At 45.8% G+C, this 26,253-nt stretch overlaps 1 protein-coding gene across 11 annotated transcripts in view; it reads right to left on the bottom strand.

Moving 5' to 3' along the window:
- Positions 1 to 26,253, bottom strand: part of FRMD4A (FERM domain containing 4A) — a 395,327-nt gene that overhangs the window by 114,046 nt on the left and 255,028 nt on the right. For all 11 annotated transcript variants that reach the window (XM_065049256.1, XM_065049257.1, XM_065049260.1 and 8 more), the window contains one exon: positions 24,807 to 24,872. In XM_065049256.1, the coding sequence (XP_064905328.1) occupies positions 24,807 to 24,872 (66 nt within the window). The remainder of the gene's footprint in view (positions 1 to 24,806; positions 24,873 to 26,253) is intronic.

Genomic DNA, 26,253 nt, shown 5'->3' with positions numbered 1-26,253 from the left:
TCTGTGCCTCGAGGCGTTGGTTGTTCAGTGGCCAGCAGCCTTATCTGCTGAAGGCCAGCAACGTGCATTAGGCAGTACATTACCTTGTGATAGTTACGGACCATAACTCCCTCCCGCCCCGATTCCCTGTGCATGAAACACCAAAATCTCTCATCCAGGGGGCATTCAGCTGTCACTCACTCGCAATTCTCTTCTTGTCAAATTGGCTCTGCGAACACCTCTGTCATCCTCTTGTTTAACTCATTTTACGTGCTTCGAAGAAAAGAAAAATCCAAAGTCACTGCATAGTAATGTTATAAAAATACCAAATAATGGTCCTTCGAGCTATTGCCTTGTCCAAATACAGCGCAATAGCACCATACAAAACAGCTCACACTGAAGGCTTGGGGCTGCAATTCCCCTTGTGGGATTGATCCACCATTCCTTGGCTCCACATTACGTTGTCAGTATATGGAGTGCACATAATCAAAGCAGGCTGGGAAGTAGTTGGGTGAAAAATTATTAATTGAAATGCAAGATGCCTGGAGAGAGAACGCCTTATTTTTTACCACGAAGCAGCTGAACTCTGCCAGTGTCGGGGACGGGCGGTGGGAGCGTTGCTCATGCTGGCACACACAGCATCTCTTTCCCAGCATCAGTGGTTGGCTCTAAAAATCTCTTTTCTTCATTTACATAGGAAAATGAGACAACTCGCCTCCAGCAGCTGCCTCGGGAACGTGGAGGGTGGCGACAGAGTGCCATTGATGTTTTTCTTGGAAAGTCAACACCCACAAGTTGTGGGCATTAAGATTTATTAGGGTCAGAGAGACAATGACAAAAAAATTTCCCAAGATCTGTTTGGTAAAAGGATTAGAAACACCCTACTGACAAGTTGCTTCAGAAATGTTCACAGACAGCTGCATTTCTGGGTTCAGCTAATACCTGACATTCCATATCTTAAGTCAGAAGCCATTGGTGACACTCGCTAATTCCCCTACATATTAGCGATGTGAATCTGCTTAAACATTTTTGTAGTCAGAGGACGTAGAGTGCATGAGCTGGCCAAGTCTGCATGGCAAATTCACATCAAAGCCAAAATGAGAAGCAGTTGGTGGGAGGAAAAAGACACTTTTGGGTCTGTAGCATCCCTCCTCCCCTTCGTGCCTGACGCAGAGGCAGCTGCACGCTTCTTCCATTCAGATGGGTCTGCATCAGTGCCCAGTGACCCCATTCGTCTCTGTTGTGTTCTGTGTCATCTTGTGACTCCAACAGCATTTTCAGGTGACCGCATCCAAAAGGACCAGCTGGCTGCTAGTGGTGCTGGGATGGGAAATCTGCCCATCTTCGCTGCTCCATGCTCAGAGCTTTCACGCATAACAAAAACCTCAGTTTTTCTGTCTTTCCCCCCTCAGCCCTCTGACTGCTCCATCTCCTCTCTGTTTCTGCTGGGAGAAGCTCATGTCCCCATGTAGAGCTGAGGGATGCTGAGGATGGATGAAGGATGAGTTCTGTGGCTGGCCCCCACTTTGTGTACACATTTTTTTCACCCATAGACCTGAAGCACAAGGAGGTTTGGTGACTGCTTAGAATTAGAACACTGCTATAAGCTAAGAAGGGTGACAGGATGCTGGGCTGCATCAACAAGGGCATCACCAGCAGAGATGAAGAAGTCATTATCCCACTCTACTCAGAGCTTCTGAGGCTCCACCCAGAATAGTGTGTTTAGTTTTGGTCCCCACTATACAAAAAATATGTGGACAGGCTGGAGAGAGTCCACAAAGATTATCAAGGGATTGGGAAACTGCTGCATGAGGAAAGGCTGAGAGAACTTGTTCAGTCTTTAGTAAAGAAGACTTAGGGGAGACCTCATCACCATGTTCCAGTATTTCAAGGGTGGCTACATAGAAGCTGGAGACTCCCTTTTTACAAGGAGTCACATGGAAAAGACAAGGGGTAAGGGGTACAAATTAGTCCTGGGGAGATTCTGATTGGACACAAGAGGGAAGTTTTTCACAATGAGAACAATCAGCCATTGAAATAGTCTCCCCAGGGAAGGGGTCAACTCTCCAACACTGCATATTTTTAAGATTCATCTGGGCAGGTTGCTGAGCTATCTGTCTAATCTAGTCTAAACTCTGCTTTTGCCAAGAAAGGTTGGACCAGATGATCCTTATGGTCCCTCCCAACCTGATATTCTATGATTCTGTGATTCTGTGATGATCTCATGTGGCAAGGTACATCGCTGTCTCCTGCAGGGCTGGAGACAGGGAGAGGATGGTGTACCTGGCATTCAGACTGATGTCCTGGGGTGCTGCTGGTGCTTGGGGTACCAGCAGGAGTGGCACACTGTCAGTTGTTTCTGCCAGGGATCTCTCAGGAGTCTGCATCTCTGCGCTGGACATGCTGGCTGGATGCACATGACTGGCACAGGTTGCCCAGCGAGGTGGTGGATGCCCCATCCTTGGAAACATCCCAGACCAGGCTGGACGGGGCTCTGAGCAACCTGATCTGGGTGAAGATGTCCCTGCTCATGGCAGAGGTTGGACTAGGTGAGGTTTGAAGGTCCCTTCCAACCCAAACTGTTCTGTGCTTCGATAATTCTATGATTCAGGAAGCATCTGTGCCAGGTCCACTGTCTCTTGCACAAGCAGCCCTTTGCACAGGATTTCTAGAGGCCTGAGAATCAATGACAAGTGGTCAAAATCCAGATGTTTCCACTCAGTAATCTTTCTGGGCAGTAAAGGAGGTTGTGCAGGGTAACCTCATACGTGCAGGTCCTTTCCAACTGAACAGTGCTCAGGAGCATGAACCAAGTGAGATCTGACCAACCACAGAAGCAAACCCAGATTTCAAAGGCAAGCAGGCATCTTTTTAGGAGGGATATGATGGAAAGTGTGGAATTCCTTATGCTGACTGATGTAAAAATTGCTTTTGTAACACTGCCAAGGTCACATGCAGCTCAGCTAATCAGCCATGAAAACGTCACTGAAGCAAGTTAAAAAGTTGCCCCGAGTCAATTTGTGCATGCAACTTTTGTTATTCTTTATTTAAACTTTCTAGGTTTGTTTCTGGATGGTTGGAGGAAACAGATCCTTCCTCTTTTATCTTTCCTGGGGTTTCTCCCAAAATCTAACACAACATCAAATCTGTTTTGTCCTTTACAAGACAGTCCTGAAGACAAGGCTGGCTGGCTGCTGGCTTCGCTATGTGATTACTCTAACAAATACTATGTTTTGAGGAGACTACTCTGAACTGCATGGGAGGTTTTGTAGTATCATCAAGAACTGCATTCTGTGGATTAGTATGGCTTCAATGAAAATCCATCTCAAATTTGACAGTTTTGACAGAGGGTTTTTTGAGCTTTCAGGGAATTTTGAGCTAATTTGTGAGGCACAAGCTCAGAAAGATTGGTATGAAAAAAGTACCTACTGAACAATTGACTTTCCAACAAATTCAGTTCCCGTAGAGCAGAAAAAAGCATACCTAGCTATGTTGGCTAGATTCACTAGCCTTTCAAATAATTCTCAGTGTCTTGAACCTATTAACAATCTATTCAACAACTTCCCATCTACTTCTAGATGAAACATCTGTGGGATTTCCATGTAAAAATGAGATGAGTGTGGACAACAGATCAGCAGAGCAGAAGGAAGACACACATGCAGGAGGACTTTGCCCTCTTTGAAGACCGTTGGCTTCACATAAGCAGAAGAAAAGAAGCACCTGTGCTTCAAGGCAAACCACTGTTTTCAAGGTCACACTGACTTCAGCATCTCCCAGTTCACCTAATTGCTGATCTCCAGACTTCAGCACCATTTGCACAGTGCTGGCCTGTGCCAGCTAATGTTCTCCCAAACAATGCCTGAGCACCATCTGGGGCAAAGTTTGGGTCAGGAACCACTTCTAGATGTCAGGATGGATCCATCCACCTCATTGAAGGAGAAGAGAGTTTAGCCAGCTGGATGCCAGCAGACCCCATGGGCCAGTGAGCAACTTCTGACTTGTTTCTTAGAATCACTGTGGTTGGAAAAGACCTTTAAGATCATCAAGTCCAACTGTTAACCCAACATTGCCAAGTCAACCTCAAAACCTAAGCCTAACCCTAATAACTAAGCCTAAGAACCTTATCTATATGTTTTTTAAACACTTTCAGGGATGGTGACTCCACCACTTCCACGGGCAACCTGTTCCAATACCTGAAACCCTTTCTGCGAACAATTGTTTTCTAATATCCAGTCTAAACCTCTCCTGGTGCAACTTGAGGCCATTCCATCTCATCCAATTGCTTGTTACTCAGGACAAGAGACCAACACCCTCCATGCTACATCCTCCTTTCACGCACAGACAAAATTATTGATTTTCCTCCCTTATGAGCCAAGTCGAAGAAAGGACGGTCCCAAATTTCCCATCAGCTGTCACAATCAGGTAAAGAAACCCAGATGTCACATATTCCTAAACCAGAAAAAGTGTCTCACGTGGTAGCAGGTTCTGTAGCAAGACAAGACACAGCTCAGATGTGTGTGGCATGTCCCATCCTTTCTGCCACAGCACACCAGCCCCACGTCATGCTCTCTTAATCCAATGGGCAGAGCATGAGACTTTGTCCCCTACCCCAGGTTTGGTACCACAGTGAAAGGCGCTGCAACCCGGCCAAGGACCAGAGCTGTGAGCTGGTTTGTGTTCAGTCTCTAGATGTGGATTCCCCAAACACAAGAGAAACTCAAGCTGTTGTCTCTTTCCTCTAGCTTGCCTCAGGTGAGGGGAAGGAATCCTGCTCTAGACTCGCTTCCCATTGTGGAGCTGGGATGTGACGACCTTCTGAGTTACATCGACATAACACAGCTGACTTTTATACTTGCGTTACTGGTTTTCTGTTTAATTGTTATTTTAGCTCCTACACCCTGATATCTTTGAGTGGCCTGGAAGAAGCCCAGGTAACCAGGTAACTCTTCTTTCCCTCATCCTTGCAAAGAGTCCAAAAAGTCTCTTTTTGCAACACAAAGGCATTTAACCTGTGGAAGTTGCCCCTGCAACAGAGATACTAACAGAGACCCCAGCTGAATTTTGGATTTAATTGCAGTTATCTATTATCAATTTAAGCAAGCCAAGATATTAGTGGGACTAAGCTATCTCGTGCTTTTGCCACAGGACTGGAGTCCACAGAGGGTTTTTCACCTTCCTTTGCATGTAACATACAGCAATGATGGATACAGAGACCAGATTAGGTGAAGCTCTCCAACTGGAGATTGGTGCTAAATTAACACAAACTGAAAAGCAGCTCAAGATGCAAATTGCACAATGTGGAGTTAAGAGGGTTTGTGTGCAGGGCTTTGGTTCAAACCCTTGTCTTAATGCAAAGAAAAGAAGACACAGACATCGCATTTTTTGCAGCATGCTGTGTTGAAAGCTATATGGCCTAGTTTAAGAAAGCACTTCCAACATGAGAAATTTATGCAGATAATCTGTATTGTAAATGATTGGCTTAAAGTATTCTGGGTCATTGTGTGTACTTGCCTTTCAGTTTCTGGAGATCTGTATAATTTTGAAAAAGAGTAGTCAACTGCTGCAAGAAAGTCAATTGTGTTTTAAATCATCCGACTGTATCACATGTGGCAAATCGAACTTTGAACATGGAGCGAGCCTCAGAGCCAACTTTCTGTGGCAGAAATCCATTTCACACTCAGCCGACAACAGGGTTTGATAAGAGCTCAACCAGTGTGAATAACCAGCTGCTTTCTATATATATTTTGATTTGGTAGCATCTGTTGAAGTTTTATATCACTGAGAGATTGTTCGTATTCTTTTTAAGCATTAAAGCTACCTTGACAAGGTCAACAACAATTTCTACAGAGGTCAGCATTTTTATTTTGAAATATTTGATCATAATTCTATCAAACGTTAAAGAAAGAGTTTGGCTAGGGCACATAATGAAATTGGACAGCTCACAAAATCCATTTATCTTTTCGACTGTAAATCTCTAGTTCATCCAGTTTCAAATCAACTGTAGAAATGTCCATCTCCCTTCATCCGGCCCACAGAAATTGGTGCTTGAAAATGCTCCTGATCTCTTATTGCTGATGTGGAAAAGGAAAAATAATTTCCCAAGACATACTAGCTCAGCCGCATTCTTATGTTCTGTTTGCTTTTTAAAAATCTCTCCTGAATAAGGATGTTTATTTCCATCTTGACTCAAAGTCACTTCTTCGTTGCTAAAAATGTTTAATAAGCTAAGTGAATGCTTATTTTTGTAGCATATTCTCTAAACACATTAAAATAATTTAAAAAATAAATACAAAACCTACACGACCATCTTATGAATCATGATAACCTAGCTCAGATTTTAGCAAATCTAATGGCAATTAAAGTAAATAAAATAGACAATAGTGCTAGGTCCGATGCATAGAATTGATCTTTCTGTTTTGCTGCAAACCATTTATAAATGCAGATAAACTAATTAAACTTAATGAGAGCTACATCCTCATGCACTGAGACTGGGGAAGGGGGATGCCTTCAGAACCATAATAGGTGCAGAGACTTTAGTGCATTCATCTTTATCCACCCTTATATCTAGAGATGTAGTCAAGAGACCTGATTCCACTGTTAGATTCTCCATACATACCACAATATTATATGCTCCCTTCCCTAAAGAGTTTGGAGTTGAAGCATATTGTTCTTCCTGGATGTTTTCATCAGTTTAATTATCTGTACATGTACAGTTGGTATATTGAGAACATATCACAATGTCTTGAAGATTCTGGCTTAACACATGCAAGTGTAAAGCATGCAATGAAAATACTACACATCAGATGGACCGTTCTCCCCTGGGAAGGTCAGAAGAGGGATGCTAAGCCTCACTTGCCAGATGTTGGTTACATTGCTTAATGCCTGCTGGCAAAGCTCAGACACTGCGGGGGCCGAGTGGTCAGAGACCTCAAGAAATGGGATAGTTAAGCAAACTGCTTTAACCTTGAATCCAAATAAAAGAACGATGCATTGCATAGGTCCAGCTCCCAAGGCACAGTAAATCAGCGCTACTCCACTTACATCCCTACTGATAGTCTGACCGCAAATCTCCTGTGCATGAGTGTGGCCCCCAAGTTCACCAGAGTGATGTCTGGGACCTGGGCCATGGGGAAGGGTCTAACACACCTTGTCCTGCAAGAAAAAGGGTCCCCTCCACTCTTGGTGAGAGCCCCAAGGGAGTCCTTGCTTCTTGAGTTAGCGGAAGGTGCTGAATATAATCAGGGATTAGGCTTGTGATAAAACCATGGGTATTTAACAGGGAATAGAGAAAGTCAACAACTTGTCATCTACAAAAGGACAGAAACTCCTCCTGCCTTCAGCTACTCATGTCAAGAACTACCTGCAGTCTTCCCTAAGGAGAAAGCCTGTATATAAAACCAACCGATTGTGTGTGTCCTAAGAAGCAAAGATTTCTGTGTCCAGCATGCTTTGGGACACAGCAAGGAAGCTGTCTGGGTCCCCTGGGCTGGTCCCCTCCGTCAGTCACCATATCCAACAGTCACCCATGTCAACAGAAGAGTTACACGGACAGGCCAGTTCAAGGAGCAGATCGAGTTGCAATGGAGAAACCCTGGGCACAGGCAAGTCCTTCCTCCACTTCCAGATGTTCCGTTATTTATCCTGTGATAAATTGGATATCAGAAAAAACTTCTACATGGAAAGTGTTGTCAAGCCTTGGAACAGGCTGCCCAGGGAAGTGGTTGAGACACCATCCCTGGAGGTATTTAAAAGGCACATAGATGAGGTTCTTAGGGGCATGGTTCAGGAGTGGACTTTGCAGTGTTAGGTTAAAGGTTGGACTCAATGATCTTAAAGGTCTTTTACACCCTAAATGATTCTGTGATTCTACGAACTAACAAACACAGGAAATGCTAAAACTTAACATGGCTGAAGCACATGGATTGTCCTGGTGCACATCAGGACCATCTGCAGCCCAAATGGGTCCTACCACCCCCACCTCCAAACACCTCTGCTCCTAATGCCCTTGAAGGTGGATGAAAAAGGGACAAGGATGCAGGGCTTCGTTTCCTGACCGTGTGCTCACCATTGTCACACAGTGACCCCCGTAAATAAAGGAGGAGGCAATGGAGAGTACTGAGAATTTGCCACAGCTCGAAAGAAAAGAAAGCAAAATAATACCTGCTCACCATAGGAATTATTGGAGGGGATAAGAAAGGCTTATTTCCCCTGATGTTTGTTAAAAAAAAGTGCTGGTGATAAACCAGGCCCATTAAAAAAGAGGAGGGTGAAATGAATGACTGGATGAGATAGTGAGTGTCTTTTATTAAAAAAACAAACAACAAAACTATTTTTTTCCACACGGAAAGAATAAAGAAGAAATAAGATGGAGTGATTACGAGAGAACTCAGGCAGGGCAAAAACTGTTAGTGATAAACAGCTACTAAGGAAATAATTGGAAAATGTAAACACATACAAATGTGGGTGATGACCCATGTACTGCGGCGATAGCGGAATTAGTCAATAAATGTAATGAACTGTGGAAGGAGAATATTGGAGACTTCATGGAGAATGGGTGAAGATTTTTCTGAACAGGAAAGGTAGAAAGCAAACAAAGACAGTCTGGTTTCTGAACAGGGGTGATCCTTGGCCTGTGGCTGGTAAAATGTCATGTGGGAAGGGGAAGATGAGTGTATGAGGTCAGCTGAAGAAAGGGATCTAGGGAGGGATGCCAGCTCCACCAGTTCCCATGTTTGAAAGCAGGAGTGCCATCAAGCTTGGAGGAAGGGGCAATGGCCAGAAATGCTCATGTCCACTTCTTTCCCCATGACCTTTCGTTTCAGTTAGAGGGAATCCTTGTCTGCCTCATCTTTTTGCAGAATGAAGGTCAAGGACAAGGTTTGTAACTGGTCCTAGTGGTGTTTTCCCACAGGTTTGGAACTGGGACTGACTTCCAGAGGTGGTCTGGTTTCTGAACTGAAATGTCATGTGTCTGCCTACAGGCTTGGTGCCCCAGAGGTGGGATTTGGGACATTTTCTGCTCAGGAACACTGCAGAGGAGCCAAGAGCAGATCAAGTGAGCCATGCAGTGGCACAGCACAGGGAGTTGCTAGCCATGAGCTGAGCTGCCTAGAGGTGTGAGATATGCTGCCAAAATGCACAGCCAGATTTACCCAAGGACAGCACAGCTCTTTGTCCCTCAAAATATCAAAAACCCTGCTCAGCACTGCAAGGAATGGGAAGATGGCTTGATGTGATATCAGCCCAAAACTTAGACTGAAGCCAACGCTCTCTGTGTAAGGACTTGCCCACAGTGTCCCAAGTCCAAGCACATCTCTCTGTGAGCAGATCTAGGGACCAATGTCATCCACCGTGGCTGGTGTTGAGACCACACTTCCCTCATGGACAGAATAGCAGCTGGCTGCCCTGGAGGGATGCTGGAGCCCTTCTTCTTCCCCGAGGAGAGGTCAAACCTCCCTTCCAGGTCCAGAAAGCCTCTTTTGGTATATCACCCAGACACCTCCATGGTGCATGAAAGTGAGATTGAAGTGACTAAGTAACTGTATCTGTTCCTGCTTTCCTCAAACCTAGTGGAAAAGATGGGCAGAAGCACATCCTAAAGCAGGACTGCAGGCAGTGAAATCAGGAACTGTTCCAAATCCATTTCTTCAAGTGACAGAGTCAAAACCTTATGAACTGGGTCAGCCTGGAGATCAGAGCCTTCTCATGCTGCTGCAGATACTGCTGCTGGAAGCATAAAGGGTTCCAGAAAATGTTTCTGGAGATCTTGATGGCCCTTGGGGAACTGAAGGCATCTCTGCTGACTGGCCAGAGGTCACATTGCCTTCATGACAGGTCACCCTCTCCTTGTTGTCCCACCAGATGGCTGCAGACCCATCCCAAAACTTGCTCTTACTGCAAGGAGTAAATGCCTTAATCATTTCTAATGCTGAAGGGCTGCAGTTTTGGAAAGAGTCGCACTTCATATGTGAGGGTGAAGAGAATAATCATGCCTAATGTGAACTCTGGAAAACTGAAGAAGATGAATTTGGGCAGAGGAAGGGTTTTGTCCTTCTCTGTGATAAAACAGGTGAGATGTCTGACTTGTAGTGGGAAATTAGCTTTGACTACTGAGGGTTTTGAGTGGCCCAGTGTCACAATCCTCTGTGACACAGACAGCCTATGTTCCTCATAGTCCCTGCCACAACTGTGCGGTGATTTTTATCCCTTGTATTGAAAGTGTGCCAAGGACTTAGTGGGTGTTGGCCTCTGACAAACACTCGGAGCTTCATTATTTAACTGGTGGGAGCTGCGTTTCTATTGATTTTCCTTTCCAAACAATGTAAACAGTTGTAGATTAAGTGGAAGCTTTGGAAAAGAGGTTGTTGTCATCTGAATCTATCCCCACAGTCTCCTTGAACATTGGTATTAACTGGGATCATTCAGCCATTTTAAACTCTGATTTGGCATCAGGAGAAGAAGAAAGGATTTTTCCTATTCCCCCTTCCCAACGTGTTTAGGTTGCCCTGTAGAAGCAGCACAGGAAATTTGGATTACTGGTCCCCATACCTTCGGCTGCAAAGTGGGAATACCCTGTACCATTAAATCACACCATAATATGTCCTGCTTTTTCATGTAGGACCTAACCTCCTGTTGAGCGCAATTCCATAGGAAAATCTGTATTTCTACATATTCCTCCACAAAACATTATCCCTTTGTGTAACCAGAGCTTCCAGACCAGCTCCTTGGTCACTTTAATGTTTCAATGTAGGGACTCAAACTAGGTTATTGAGGACTACAGGAAAGATCATATATCTTTAGAAAGATGTTTTCCATTCTGCCTGCCACTGGGATCAGGAAAATATTTGCCTGCCTGTCTGCTCTTCCAGGATTCTCTGAAAATGTGGCTGTAGTTTGTCCTGCAAAGAAGATGCCAATATCACTTCAAAGAGAAAGAAAACTAGATAGCAAAGCTATTTCACCCCACAGTGCCTGAATCCACAAAGAAACTCTTGCTGGTAGAGAAAACTCAAGAAAAAGTGAGGAGAAATCATAAAAACGCACAGACTTAGTCTCAGACAGAAAGTGGTTATGTGAGAGCAAAGAGATATGTTATATCCTTTTAGTGTAAACCACTGCTCTTCCGTAGAGATTCATCCATCAATACCAGAAGAGAAGTTGGCCTATGGCTCTTTGCCGGTTTGCCAGACTTTTATTAAATGCACAAGAATGCCAAGTCTGTAATGTTTAAAAGTGAATTTATTTAACAATGAACTCTTTGAAAAGGGAGTCCCAGATGTGTAATTAATAATGAATCAGTGATTTGAAATCTGATCCAAAGCCTACTGAAGCTGATAGACAGACTCTCTGACTTCAAGGAGTTCTGGATAAGGCTCTTATTAAGCAAAAGGAAAAAAAAATATAAGCTGAGCCAGCTAGTTAGTTAAAAAAATATTATAGCTTGGATTCTGCGCTTAACAGAGACATAGAATAATCTGCACTGCACATAAATCCCCTCTCTGCTGACAGGAGACTCACACATTTCTGTGTCTGAAGCTGAACTTGAAATCTAGGAGATAAAATAAAATAAAATAAAATAAAATAAAATAAAATAAAATAAAATAAAGCTGCAAGAGAGTCCCAGTGGTAGGAACCACAGCTCATTTCCTTTTGGCACAAATTGGGAGATAACTGTCCTATATGTGTCATTTGGAGGCAGCAGATGCTGCTCCCCTCTGCTTGCCAGAGCCCCTCTTGCTGCCCCCACGCTGCTCCAGCCCGGGCACCCACCTCTGCTCTGCCCTCCCTGCCTTTACACCAGCTACATGCACACACAGCGTGGAGATAATCAACCCCAAATTCCTGCCAAACTCGGCGTAGCGTGTTGCTTAAGAGGGGGCGTGCGGCTTGTCTTCCATCAGTGCAACTGAATTCAATTTGTCAGGGATGCAGACAGTTTGGGTGAGCCTGATCCAGTCACCGTCGTCCCGATGTCAGCCAAATTTTGCACAAGCCCTGTTGTGGCAGCCACTGTTTTTCATTTGCCTTTTGATATGACCCTAAAGGGGAGGTGGAGGAGATGTTTGCTGATGAATGATTTCATTGCTCCGTATCTTTTTTTTTTGGGAGACATAACGCGCACATATTAAATCATCTCCTTGAGTCAAATATTTTTAAGCACAGTAACACAACTCATTTTTAAATAACCAAATAATAGTTAAAAATAATCGGCTCCCATTTCTGCTGAAGAACCAAAGCATCTACATTGAATTTGGGTTTTTTTTAATAGCAAATTGTAACTCAATCTAAATGTAAATTCCTGGAGAATCTGCTATCTAATTCTCATTATTTCCACTTGCTTAATGCAATTAGAAACATCTGTCACTGATCAACTGTCCACACAGTGAAAATAAACAATAATTCATGCTATCTGCTTCCATAGTGTTTCTCAGGGAATGGACAGCTTTAAAACCACTTCCTAAAGCCCGAGAGCTGGAGCTGTGCAAAATGCTCATGACAATCTCTGAATCACACCGAATATGCCTGACCATCAGCATCTCTGTATCTATGAGAGATTTAGTGTATAATTTGAGAAAATCCTAGATACGTACAAAAATGACCACTCAGTTTCTGGAAACATTTGGCTCTGGGGTCCTTATTCTCACAGATAATGTTGTGTCCTGCCAGGGGCAGATCTCATGCCCTGCTCCCAAAGCCATGCTGGAGCACACAGATATTTGTACAGATGGAGACGTGGTTTCAAAAAGGGCAGCAGGATGCCAGCAAATGGGACACGGGTGCAGAGGGAAAGGACAATGGAGTCATTTGGGCTTGAGGGTTATCCCAGCTGGTCCCGGTTTGGCTCTGCCTGTGCGAGGAGTGGAGGGAAACAGCAGAGCGAGGAGATGTTGGGTATCCAGTCCTCTGAGATGGGCCAGCTCAGGGGCAAGAATGGTGCTGCCTCCTCTTTAAAGCACATTAGTAGATATCACCTATCTGTATAAACTCTGGTTGGTCAAAAGACAGGAAAAATCAAAGAACTAGAGAAGATAAGCCAGAACTGAACCTCGAGAAATGGGCTTCTTCATCTGCTGCCTACTAGTGATAGTGATGGAGAAGGAATAGAGGCAGAGCCTCAGTGGAACGGTATTCTCATTAAACATCTACTGATGAAGCATCATCAAAACAGAGAACTAAACGAGTCCAAAAACCAGTCTGCCTAGTAACCAAGAGAATCACAGAATCACAGAATGTCAGGGATTGGAAGGGACCTCAAAAGCTCATCCAGTCCAATCCCCCTGCTGGAGCAGGAACACCCAGATGAGGTTACACAGGAAGGTGTCCAGGCAGGTTTGAATGTCTCCAGAGTAGGAGACTCCACAACCCCCCTGGGCAGCCTGTTCCAGTGTCTGGCACCCTCACTGAGAAGAAGTTTCTTCTCAAATTTAAGTGGAACCTTTTGTGTTCCAGTTTGAATCCATTACCCCTTGTCCTACCATTGGTTGTCACCGAGAAGAGCCTGGCTCCATCCTCGTGACACTCACCCTTTATACATCTGTAAACATTAATGAGGTCACCCCTCAGTGAGAAGAGAAGCCCATGCTACAGCCAAAATCCTCGATGTTTTTGCCTTTGAGCTTCTCAGCAGCTGGAGGCTCATCCCATGCAATGTCCTGGCTGCTACGTGGGGCTGATGCATGGATGCTGATGTGATCTCCTTCAATAAACACCAGAGAGACCAGGCGAGCGTGAACATTGCCCACATCACTGTGTGGGTCAAAGTGACTCTACATGTGAAACGCTCATCCCGGCTTCAAAGCGAGGAGGGGAGATGAAGTGTAAATGGCTTGGCTGGTTTATTTAACTTTATTCTTAAAAAGGGCAAAGGCAAATCTCTTTAATTCATTTATTTTCCAGGAGACGAGTGTAACTTAGAGACGTTATAAGATCTGCTCTGACAAGCTGAAGTCTCTACCGCTCGCTGGGCTGCCAAAGCAGGAGGGCAGGGATGAGCTGAAAGTTGCTGGCCTGTTCGTGATCTCGTCAGGTCGCATCTAAGTCACTGCTGTACCTCCTGCTCCCTTTGTTTCTCCATCCTCCACCTTCCCCACAGCAATGAGACAGAGGTACCTCTGCAGCTTGGCAACCTTTTGATCCTGATGGTCCAAAATGTGCCTGTGCCCATGTGAGGATGAGGGTGATGCTTGTACTGCTCACCCCGCCTTATTCCAGGAGGTGAGGGGGATGGCAGCTCTCAAAGGCAGATGTGATGGGGACCAGGCTGCACCCCTGGCCCAACGCCTGCTTGCACAGGGGGATTATTCCTGTTCTGCTAACAAGAATACAGGAGACAGGCAACACTGCCACAGCCAGAGTGCTCTCCAAAATTAGGAATGAATCACTAAGACAAGTCTACGCTATTAATCAATTTTCCCAAAGATAAACACCTTCCAGAGTTGGCACATTTTTGTCTCTATCTCCAAGTGTCTGGTTTGCCCTGCTACCAAGATAGCATCGTCTTCAAAGTCAGGCCACAGACTGAAGCTTCCTCCCAGGGTGGGTTTAGATTTGTGCCTCTTCCTCCCCAAATATGGGCACTTTCCCAGCAAAGGTAATAATAGAAGAGTTTTTGTGCAAACATAATGATGATGAGCTGTCTCCGAGCATAGATAGATGGGGAAGTAAAAGACATTTTATGTGTATTAACAGCCTCTCATCCGAAGGATTGCTTCTCCGGAAGAGGTCAGGGGAGGAATGTAAGGGGAGAAGAGCACAAGTCTTATTGCTCACGATGAGGTCATGCAGTTTTTTTTAAAGCGTGACCCAATTATAAGCCGAGAGCCATCTCCTCTGTCCTGAAAATTAGAAAAGCTGATGGTTTTTCTGATGACATCCTGTATCGCAGCTGACACGAATGCCACAGGCTGCCTTTCTGTGCCCGCCGTGGACGCTGTGGCTGCCTCGCTCCCTCTCCGGGCACCGAACTCATGGGTGTGCTGCCCTCAGCAAACTAGTGCATCCCTAGGGGAGGAGGGGAATTCGGGAAAATAAGCCACCAAAGAGAGAGACAAATCCATTTTGACATCAGATCGCCCAAAGCTTCCTCATGAGTAGGCACTTCCCTGAAATAAAGAGCGAAAGGACTAACAAGCCACACACTGGAAATACAGTGAAGGCAATGGGATGGAGATTTGTTCTATCACTTAGGGATAACATTTTGCATCATTTCCAAAGAGGCTGGCCTTGAAAAACACACTCCTGGGCAAAGGCAGAGGGAACAGATGGGGACTGCAGAGGGAGAGGTGGGGTGGGCAGGGCAAGGGAGCACCAGGTCTCCCTTGGGAAGGGCAGTGTGGTCTCCTCGCATTCCCACGCTGCCCTTTCCCAGCCTCCTGCCCCTCTACGTGGTCACAGATGTCTTCTTTCCCTCACGTGCCACAGTCAGGGAGACAAACCAGCACCAGAAACCTCTGCTGGTATCACCATGGTGCCAGACCCAGCTTCTTTTTGCTTTGTTCAGTGCCACTGCCAGTTGTGATGCTGAAACCCACATCTGTGCAAGGACAGGCAGAATGCCTTAAACTAAACGAATCATATCATCATAGAATCACAGAACAGTTTGGGTCGGAAGGGACCTTCAAAGCTCACCCAGTGCCACCCCTGGCATGAGCAGGGACATCTTCACCCAGAGCAGGTTGCTCAGAGCCCCGTCCAGCCTGGCCTGGGATGTCTCCAGGGATGGTTCATCCACCACCTCTCTGGCCAACCTGGTCCAGTGTTTTACCATCCTCATTGTAAAAAATTTCGTCCTCATGTCCAGCCTGAATCTCCCCTCTTTTAGTTTAAAACCATCACTCCTTGTCCTATCATAACAGGCCCTGTTAAAAAGTCTGTCCCCATCTTTCAGGCAAACCTGACAGACGCAGCCAGGGCCAGCTGCCATGTGCAGTTACCTGGAGCAAGGTAACGGGAAAAAAGCCATTTTCCAGGGAGATGGTAGAGCTTAAGACTCATTTTGGTCATTACGTGTAATATGCTTGAGCCCAGGGGCCTCGCTCATGACCGAGGGTCTCACTATGTTGTGCTGAAGGAAGAGCATTTTGGATGAAAGTTGAGATCTTTTATCTAAGCTGCATTCACTTGTCACTGAAGGGAAAGGGAATAGAAAACAATTTTCTGTAAGCCAAGTAATGTAGCTTAGACAATCACGCCTTGCATCTCTCGTTTACTATTGACCTAGTATTTGTACTGCACAGTCCAATGGCAGCAATAAGGGGAAATACTCCATACTGAAATGCTAGCTCGGATTGGAAATGCACATTTTTTACCTTGGCTTGAAAGCAAATCTTCTATGCTGCCTTGCTCATAATTTCTTGAGCTACTCTCTTCTAGACTGTTCAATATCTCCTGAAATCATCTGGTACATATGTCATTATTTTTCAAAATTGCTTCCTCAGACCATGTTGTAAAAGAATAATTTTCCATTTCTATTTCCATTGCCTTCAAGGAGGCAGCTTTTTTTCTGTGCCACATTTAGCACTTTCTTACCTGAATTTACTCTTTGAGCTTCCTTGTCCAGCCAGGAGGTTGTGAAATGGGGAGCTGGAGCTAAAGCAGGACTGATATGGCCACACATAACCATCCATAGCATGAACATCCCCCCAAGGCATAACTGCAGAAACTCCTTTTGCAGTCAAGGAGAGAAAGGGGCACAATGTATTTCAGACGATCCATTTTAGGATGAGGTTCATCTATGCCCTACAAGTGCCCTGCTCTTTCCATAGCCTGTAAGAGCCCAGCTCAAGCACAGATGCCCACCCTGTATGTGCCTAAAGATAAATGAGATGAATTAGGATGCCCAGAGGGGTGGTGGATGCCCCATCCCTGGAGACATTCAAGGCCAGGCTGGACGAGGCTCTGAGCAACCTGATCTGGTTGAAGATGTCCCTGCTTATGGCAGGGGGGTTGGACGAGGTGGCCTTTGAAGGTCCTTTCCAACCCAAACTGTTCTATGAGTCTATGACTCTATGATTCTGTTAGTCTATGACTCTATGATTCTAAACTCACCACTGCCAGACATGGACTGAAACAGGCAGGTACTCAGGCAAGCCAGGGCTGGAGGTGAGGGATGGGATGTGGCACCAACATAAGGGCTGGTCTATCATGAACAAGCAGCAGCGGACAGCAGAAGGAGCTCTGTGCATTTCAGCTTCCCTATCCTGCTGCTAAACCTAATTTATTTCCACCTTTGTGCTTGGTGGTGCTCCATGGCTGAGCCCTGCAGTCATCCTGGGAAGCGAGGCTGGGCAACACTGCATTGTCCATGGCTGAAACAGCATCTCATGAGCTACAATGATGTATTTCACAGCCACTCTTGGACACTCGCAAGTTGGCCTAGGCATGAACAAAAGCACCACTGAAGGCACAAAGCAGCTGATCCGGGCAGAAACAATAGTGAATTTTTGAATTTCTCCCAAGTAATTGTGAGATGTTTTCTCTGTAATGGAGCCATGAGATGCTGGATGTGCCATTCTTGTACTGGTGTATGTGATGGGACCTCACCAGGACAATTTAAATTGCTGATGTTCTACAGAACTTTAGGAGTTAACTCATCAGAAAGGAGTTTTCTCCCTTCACCAGAGGTTTTACTAGGATTATCACCAGTCTGCCTCCCCAGTAAGTTTGAAAAGCTCCATATGTGTTCAAAATTAAGGGTATTTGACAAATTTTAGCAGAACAACTGAAAAAAAAATACTGAATATGTTCACCCACATTTGGCCAGCTGCGAAGAATATCCAGCTCTCAGCATATGAGGTATGAATAAACATATGTCTTCAGCTTATCTCTCTCTTGACAGCTCATGGATAGCTCCCCAGCCTGTATTAGTTTAAATGCAATTTATTCTGGAAGACTGATAATAAGGATATTGATTATACAGGCCTTCAGAAGTCACACTCTCATTTCACTCCATGGAGGATCACGATTGCTGTTTCTTGTTTACTTTCTTACCAGGACATAAGAACTCTGCTGTGGGAGTCTGTCCCCTGAGGCACCTCACGTGGCACCTGATAGACATGCAAGGTTCAGCTACAGGGGTTTTAGAGCACAAAAGGACAAAAACTGCCCTCAGCTCCATTCAGAAACCAGCAGGCAGCTCAGAAAGAAGGGAATGTGCAGCATTACTATGCCAACGAAGCATCACCCCCTCTGGTTAAGCTCCTGGAGACACAGAATTAACTCTGCCATTGGCAAGGTCAGCCCTGACCTGACTCATTCTCCAGGGCCACTTTGCTTCCAGCGGCTGTTGCCCCTGCCTCCACCTGTCTCATCTTCTGCTGATGCTCCTCCTATGCCTATGCTGACCCACAAGCAACTGAGGAACAGATCTGGAGGGACTGAGCTGCCCTGCTGTGTATCATTAATTTCCAGTCTTGCCTTTCCTAGATGCAGCTTTGCTTTCTCTGGAGCTGCTTGACCAGACTGAGCTTCACTGCACAGCGGATCTCCTTGGAGGGTCTCCATGTCCATGGCCTTGCATGTCTCCAGGGATGGGGCATCTACCACCTCTCTGGGCAACCTGGGCCAGGGTTTCACCACCCTCAGTGTAAAAAAAATTCTTCCTCATGTTCAGCCTGAATCTTCCCTCTTCTAGTTTAAAACCATTATCCTTGTCATAACAGGATCTGCTAAAAGGTCTGTCCCCATCTTTCTTATAGCAGCCTCCCTTGAACACTCACCACGAGCATCATCGCCAGCCCATCCCAGCTCTCCAAGCCATATAGGACATGCCCTATAAGCTACCCCAACAGTATATTCATTATGCTGCTCCTGCAGAGGTGTAAGGGAGGGCAGCAGGGCTGGCAGGGCTGTACTCACCCTCTTCCTCGCTCCTTCCTTCTCGCTCCCAGCCCAGCTGCCTTCACAGCGATGGTTAAAAGCTCTCTTGGAGCAGAGCCTGACAGTGCTGCAGGGAGCAGAGCTGCCTCTCCCGCACAGCAAGGGCAGCTACTGGCACCCAAACGTCTCCATTTACGGTCAGGGCTGTGCGACTGCATTTCTTCATCAGCCTGGGAGTTGGTGCTTTTAAAGGGATCCCCAGTTTCAGCAGTGGAGCAGAGCTGGATCCTATTTCTTCTGCTATTTTTGTGGCATCCCAGGGGAGAATCAGCCCATCCTGGGCCTTGTTTATCCCGCTCTGAGGATGGGCTATATTGCCGTGATCCTTATGCAAAACATCTATCCAAAATTAGGCAGCTTCTCCCCAATGGCAGGCAGGTACCATCCTCAGCACCTCCTGAAGAGGAACCTTTGCTCACTATGCTAGCCCAGTAACTACCCTGCTTATGGGCATACAAAAGTGAGGCAGCAAGAAAATGTGGGTAAACCTCCATTGGCTGCAATTTCCTGACAATAAGCAATACTGAAAATATTGCAAAATCTCTAACAGCCTCTTGGGAGGAGAGTGGAATATTTTATTTCTCCCCCTAACCATTATTACTGGAGTTATTGCTCTCCAAAGATGCTGTATGTTCCCCAGGACAGCTTTCCTCAGCTTGGCCCCGAGGCGGCTGAGTCTAGAGGAGCAAGGGACATCCATGAGCTCTGAACTGAACATCTCCGCTGGGATGGCCACACTGGCGACAGCTGACCGGGTGGCAGTGAGTCACCAGCCCATGAGGCACCTTGCCAGTCCAGTGTTGGCTCAGAGCTACCAGCATCTCCCAGTCTGGAGTGGTTCCTGACGAGATACTGAAGCACAGCAGGCATGCTGGAGACAAGTCCTGGGCTCTTGAATGACTCCTAACCCGCTCAAAGCAGAGATGGTGCACAAGGCAAAAAATTGGAAAGGGGTGTTCTGTGCATCCCATTAATTTCAGGTGTATGTATATGCACATACCTATACTGGGCACTGGTGAGGCTGCACCTTGAGTCCTGTGTTCAGTTTTGGGCCCCTCGCTACAGCAAAGACCTTGATGTGCTGGAGCGAGTTCAGAGAAGGGAACGGAGCTGGTGAAGGGTCTGGAGCACAAGTGTGATGGGAGCGGCTGAGGGACCTGGGGGGTTCAGCTGGAGAACAGGAGCTGAGGGGAGACCTTCTGATCTCTGAACTGCCTGAAAGGAGCTTGGAGCACGGAGGGGGTTGGTCTCTTCTCCCAAGTAACAAATGACAGAACAAGAGGAAATGGCCTCAGGTTGCACCAGGAGAGGTTTAGATTGGAAATTAGGAAAAAATTCTCCACAGAAAGGGCTGTGAACAGGCTGCCCAGGGCAGTGGTGGAGTCACCATCCCTGGAGGGGTCTAAAAGATGTGTAGATGAAGTACTTAGGGACATGGTTTAGTGCCAGAATTAGGTTAATGTTTGGACTCAATGATCTTGAGGGTGTCTTCCAACCAAAATGATTCCATGGTTCTATGATTCTATGTATTGCTGTTCATATGTTTTTGGATGAACTTGCATCAGAGCTGAGCGATAGAAATGCTGCAAGCTTACCTAGATTACCCTGAGCTGTTTGGGTAGCACGAGTTACTTAAGTGGTAACATGCACGACCACCCAAACATCTATGGACAAGCGTGGTGCTGACATCCATGTCTCTGCCCAGCACTTCCAAAGCAGACTCAGTGCTCCTTGGGGAGAAGGTTAGAAACAAAATGCCCGGTTATTTCCTACAATCAAATTTCAGAGCCCTCCAGACCCCACAGACAGCTCTGCTACGAGCCTTGGGTGAGCTCTGTTTCTGCAATAACTCTTCCAGAGGGAAAGAATTAGGAGGCTTAACGCTTTTGGATGACAGTTGCCGGAGCCCCCGTCAGATAACAGGCACGGGCAGCCGAGAATGAGCCAGGCCAACTGATTCAGCCAGCCCGGAAGAAAGCTGTGTTTATAAAAACCCACATGAAAAGGAATGAATTGCCAATTACAGAAAAGCCTTTAAATAAAGCAATGCAAACCTTTCATGTGCAGCAGACAAATGATACACGGTCACAGGGAACTAATATAACAGATAGGGAGGCTGAGTGCGGGGAATGTGAGCAAATCCATTTTCCAGAAGCAAGAAAGGAGACTCACTGAAAAGGATTAGTTGGATAAAGTCAAACACTTTAAAAAAAAACCCCTATGTTAGAAACTAAACATGTATCGAACAGAAACAGCAAAAAAAGAGCCAGATTGTAAGATTCAGGGAGCCACGCTCTGCTCCTTCTCAGAAAGAAAGCGCTGTCAAAAAAATAACCTATGTAAACTTACCACACACACCAGTTCATCAACAAGCATTTATCAAATGAAACACATAGCAAATGCAACTCTTCTTTCTAATCCCAAGTCAAACAGGCTTTGAATTTCAGACCCTCAGGAAGAGATTTCCATATGATCCTCCTCTGTCTCCATTTATGATTAGCCCTTCTAAATTTCAGCGTTTATCTGACAAAACACATTGGGGAGGGCTTTCTTTTATCCGCAAAGCCTGTGTTTTCTGCTTTCCCTTAGCTGCTGCTCTACCACTCTGCAGCTGCTCAACTTGGGAGGAAAAGACTCCAGTCAAGACTCGCTGATTGACTAAACCGAGGATCACTTTACCCGTGGTGGTAACACCAAGCCCTTGCATTAACGTGCCAACACCAAAACAAGCCGGCATTCGCAGAAGGGGTTATAAATGCGGCTTCTGAGCCAAAATCTTACATTTGGGGCTCAGTTATGCAAACAAAACATATGTGCATGAGGGGTCCCACTGGCAAGAGCTGTGTGGCCAGTCTGAGTGGTCTTTGTAGTTTTGGGAGGGAATTTGTGGTGGTGAAACATTTCAGTTTGGTCTGGCCAGTGACTGCAGGAGCACAGTTACCCCTTGCTGTCCTCCCAGAGCCTGAGGTATGGTCCTTGTTACCCACCAACTGATATGTTCAGAACGACATATTCATAAACCCTTGATTCTGATCACAGCTAATTCGCACACAAAAAAGGGAGTACATTTTCTTAATACACTGCTTTTTGCAAACACCCTGATCGTTCCCAGATGCATCTGTTTCTGCCCAGCAGCACTCGAGGCAGCAGGAGAGGAAATAATTTCAGCTCCCCAGAGTCACCGACCTCAGCAGCTTTGAGATGCTCCAGAAGCTCTCCTGCATCCGTTCTGGACCCATCTCCCTCCTTCAATCAGACCCAGCTTCTTCTACTGTTTTTTTCACCCCAAAATACAGCAGCAGGATCCCTGAACCCATCTATAAGCTGAGCACTTGATAACATATACACAAGCGCTGCAAAGCTGCCTAAAGCCAGATCCAGGTTAGGATGTTACTTTGATCACATAGTGAGAAATCAGTTCTGCTGATTTCCAGCAATCTCTCCTAAACTTGCCATAGGAGTGTGAAATCAGCTATGGAAAAGCTTCCAGGAAAGGCTGAAGTTGGTGGGAAGGAAGAAATTTCACATGAGAATTTAAGAGCTTGCCCCCAAAACGTTTCAAGCCAATGCAGGTATAGATGCCAAGACCCAACACAGCTATGGAGGAAACTCTTTGATGGCATGAACCAGCAAATCAGCCCTCCATTTCAGCCCATGGCAAGATACCCACAGAAAAATACAGCTTTGAAGTAATAGCCAGAAGCTCAAGGTTGGATGAACATTGTATTTACGGCTTCTTATTCAGTTCAGCTATGAGATAAGGTAATAATAAAAACAATAGTACTCAGAGCTTACAAAGCAACTTTTATCTGAAATCTCACCACAAGTTACAAACAATACAGGTCACTTGGTGAGATTTCCCCTGACAAAATGCACGTTGCTCCCACAGGGAGCGCCGTTGATTGGGGACCTGCTGGGGCAAAGCACAACTCATCTGGGTGGCATCACCCACTCTTGTCCTGAGTGGAGCAGCCCTAGGACCTCCCCAAATCTGGTGGCTCTGCCCACACTTTACAGACGGGCAAACCAAAGCGTTGTGCCCACGTCTGCAAAGAGTATCAATATTGGAGACATACTTCAATCCAAACATCCTCTTCCTCTGTTGTCCGTTCCACCCAGAAGTGATTTATTCACTATTACCCTGAGCAGAGTGTATCTAACAGCATTGAAAAGCCTCATTTAACCAGAAAAGCATCTGAGATGTCTCAGTGGACAATCCTATACACATAGGGATATGGTGGTGCTCAGAGATCTAGGTTAATCTGCATGTAACAGAGGTTACTGATTTTTCTGGCATGAATTTTTCATAGTCACTCCTCCTGGCTTTCCCCATTCACAAGTTACTTGAAAACAGCAAACTGATTTATTGTACAAATAAAATTCAACCACAGGTCACTTGCAAACTAGTTAGTGTGATTTAACAGAGCAATTCGCTTCCTGTATTGATTCCGAGAAATCCCCGTTTAAGGTGTGATCAAACACTTAAGAAAAATAATATCACATGCTATTGTTTCTGCTCACTCAGAAGTGGATGCAGAGCTTCCCAAACGAGTATCCTTGACTGTCATCTTCATTGTGGTTTTCTTTTCGTGTTATTGATAAAAAACCCAAATAAGCCGTTTAGCCAGGGCAGCTCATATAGATTTCCTGCAGTATATTTCAAACTGTTATTATTAATATTGTAAGCAGTGCATTAGCAAAGCTGTTCTCCAATAGCCCATTCATTTTTAATTGAACTAAGACAAATTTAAAAAGGCAGTTATACTAAATAGGAAGCCAAAAGGCAGTTATACTAAATAGGAAGCCAAGTGCTACATCCTTGTGACGAAGGTGGCTGAAATTCCCCCACCCAGCTGATAAGCGTCAGCAAGCTCGGCACAGGGATGCTCACAGTGCAGAAACCATTGGTACAGTTTTGTTTTGTTTTGTTTTAATTAGTCATCTTGCTTTAGCTGTTCTCATTCCAGTCCTGGCCTGGCTCATTCATGATTATCCAAGCACTCTCTGATCGCGCCGAGCGTCACGGGGAATCCTTGGTGACTATATACTTGAAAAAATGTTACCCATTAACATTTTAATGGTATTTTTAAGCAGCTTTCCAGAAAGAGAGGCTGAATGTGCTTCCGGCGATTCAAGCCACCTTCAGCAACCCCCGTTCAGGTTTGCCTGTGCTGGGTAGGATCCTGCCCCCCTCCCAGTTGGGGAAGTTTCATTTCCTGCTTCTTGGGCTGGCCAGCAGCGTTTGTGGAAGGAAAGACATTCTTCTAATTCTTGTTATTAACCCGTTGGTGATCTCCGAGACAAGAGCCAAAATCATCAGAAAAGCTCAGGATGCTACAGCTTCCTTCAGCCCATCGTTACACAACCAGCACCAGACTTTCATCTTTCTTAATTCTCCATTATTTTTTTAAATACAAAATAAAGCAGATGGAGTACAGACTTACTTTAATGCGTATTTGTGTTTGACACGTGATTTACAACATCTGTAATAACTCCTGGTGCAGATGGGTACATGTGGCACAGCCACCTCTGGCCCGGACCCGTAATTTCACCCCAGCAACTTAGGATGGCAAGTAAAGGAGATAAAAACAAACGCTGGAGATATTTTAAGCAGATGCAATACATTTCACAGAGCTAAGCAACGTCTCAAAAAATAGCTAAGTGATATAGTAATAGTGTCAAAAATGACCAGAGCTGCTTTTCTATCTCACTGTCAGTGACTCAGACAGTTTTGGCGTACAATAAAGCAAAATATGGCCTGAATTATTCCTTTCCACAGATATGTCTTTGCACATCCTTCCCAGCCAGCACTAATCAGCTTCCCTGAGCTCTGTCTGCAATCACGATGTGAAGTTGCTGAGAAAACCAGATGAGAACCCTTTACTCTCCCCACCCTGATGAAAATCCACGGCTGTAGCAGGTTATTATATGGTGAAACGTGCAGTTCCTACCTGAACGAGGAGCTCCAGCTTCCTGTCGTCAAGGAGGTGCACTTGGCATCTGCGGCCCTCCGTCATCTGCAGGAGAGAAGAGACACGGGTGTCAGGGTGCTTGGTGTTCCAGCTCGGCACGTGGCTGCTGGATCCCCAGCACAAGCTGGAGGCTTTAATTCACTGCTATCCACTTCTTTTTCTTTAATTAATCCCCCTTCTTTTGGCACCAGGGGAAAAAGAAGACTGGAAGGAGAAAAAGAAAAGCCGCCCCGGTAGCTGTCATGGAGCAGTGTGTGGTGTCTGCTTGGACACAGCTGCTGGGAGGAGGTTGTTCCAGTGTGAGAAATGGGGCGAGTGGGATGATTTCAGTGCAGGGGCCCTGACATTTCATACTGCAGCCTCTGGCTTTGCAACTAGCTTGGTCAGCCAAAGAGACATCCAGACAAGTTTCCTCCAAACCCCTCAAGAACAGTGATTCAGCCATCCCAGACACAGCGTAGAGCAGACTAGGCTCGTAGAATCATAGGATAGTTTTGGTTGGAAGAGACCCTCAAGACCATCGAGTCCAACTGTTAACCCAACACTGGCACTAAACCATGTCCCTAATAACCTCATCTAATAACCTAATAACCTTTTAAACACCTCCATGGAAGGTGACTCTCCCACTTCCCCAGGCAGCCTGTTCCAGGCTCCTCCTGGGCTGTGCTGATGATGCTCCCTGGGGTTACACCAGCTGCTTGTTTGGGATTGAATCCCAAAATGGGCTTGTCCTACTTGGGGTGTCCTATTTAAGATGTACCACAGGAATCACTCATGATATCATTATATTGTTCCCAAGGTGCTTCCACACCAGTATAGTTTGTTACAACTGCTAACAAATATCAATAAAATTTTTATTTATAGAAGACTTATAGAAGATTTCCAAGGTCCTGTAGATTAGGGTGCTAAGTAATAAATGAGCTGTGGCCTGAGGAAACTCCTCTCCAGTTGGCCAAGCCCTTTCCTGGCTCTCATCTTGCACAGAGCACCGTAAGTGAGAAGCAACTTTGCTTTGCAGAGCTATGGATCCCGACTCAGCCCCGCAAAGCCCTGCAGTGCGCACAGGCACAATCCCGCTGTCTGTTAATGCGATATGGACCCCCTAAGCCTCTTTGGCTCTTGGAAATCCCTTCCTCAGCACGACTTAGGCAGCATGCAGGCATCCTCCCTGGTGGGGTTCACCCCACGGCACGCATACATGCCCGGACCCACAGCAGCACGGACCCAGCTCAGCCTCGCAGGGTGGCTGAGGCCCCTGGGCACCTACCACCCTCCAGCCAAGGCACCGTTCTGAGTGCTGCGTGGGTCCCCAGCTCTGTTTAATTACATTTTTCACCATGGCCAGTCCTAAAGCATCACCTGAAGATAGCAGAGGGTCCACAGGAGCCTTGCAGGGGGTGATACAGGCTGTAGGGATGCAGCTGCC

This window comes from Columba livia, chromosome 1 (assembly GCF_036013475.1).
Source record: "Columba livia isolate bColLiv1 breed racing homer chromosome 1, bColLiv1.pat.W.v2, whole genome shotgun sequence".
NCBI classification, from domain to species: Eukaryota; Metazoa; Chordata; class Aves; order Columbiformes; family Columbidae; genus Columba; species Columba livia.
This window is presented reverse-complemented; position numbering and strand designations above follow the sequence as displayed.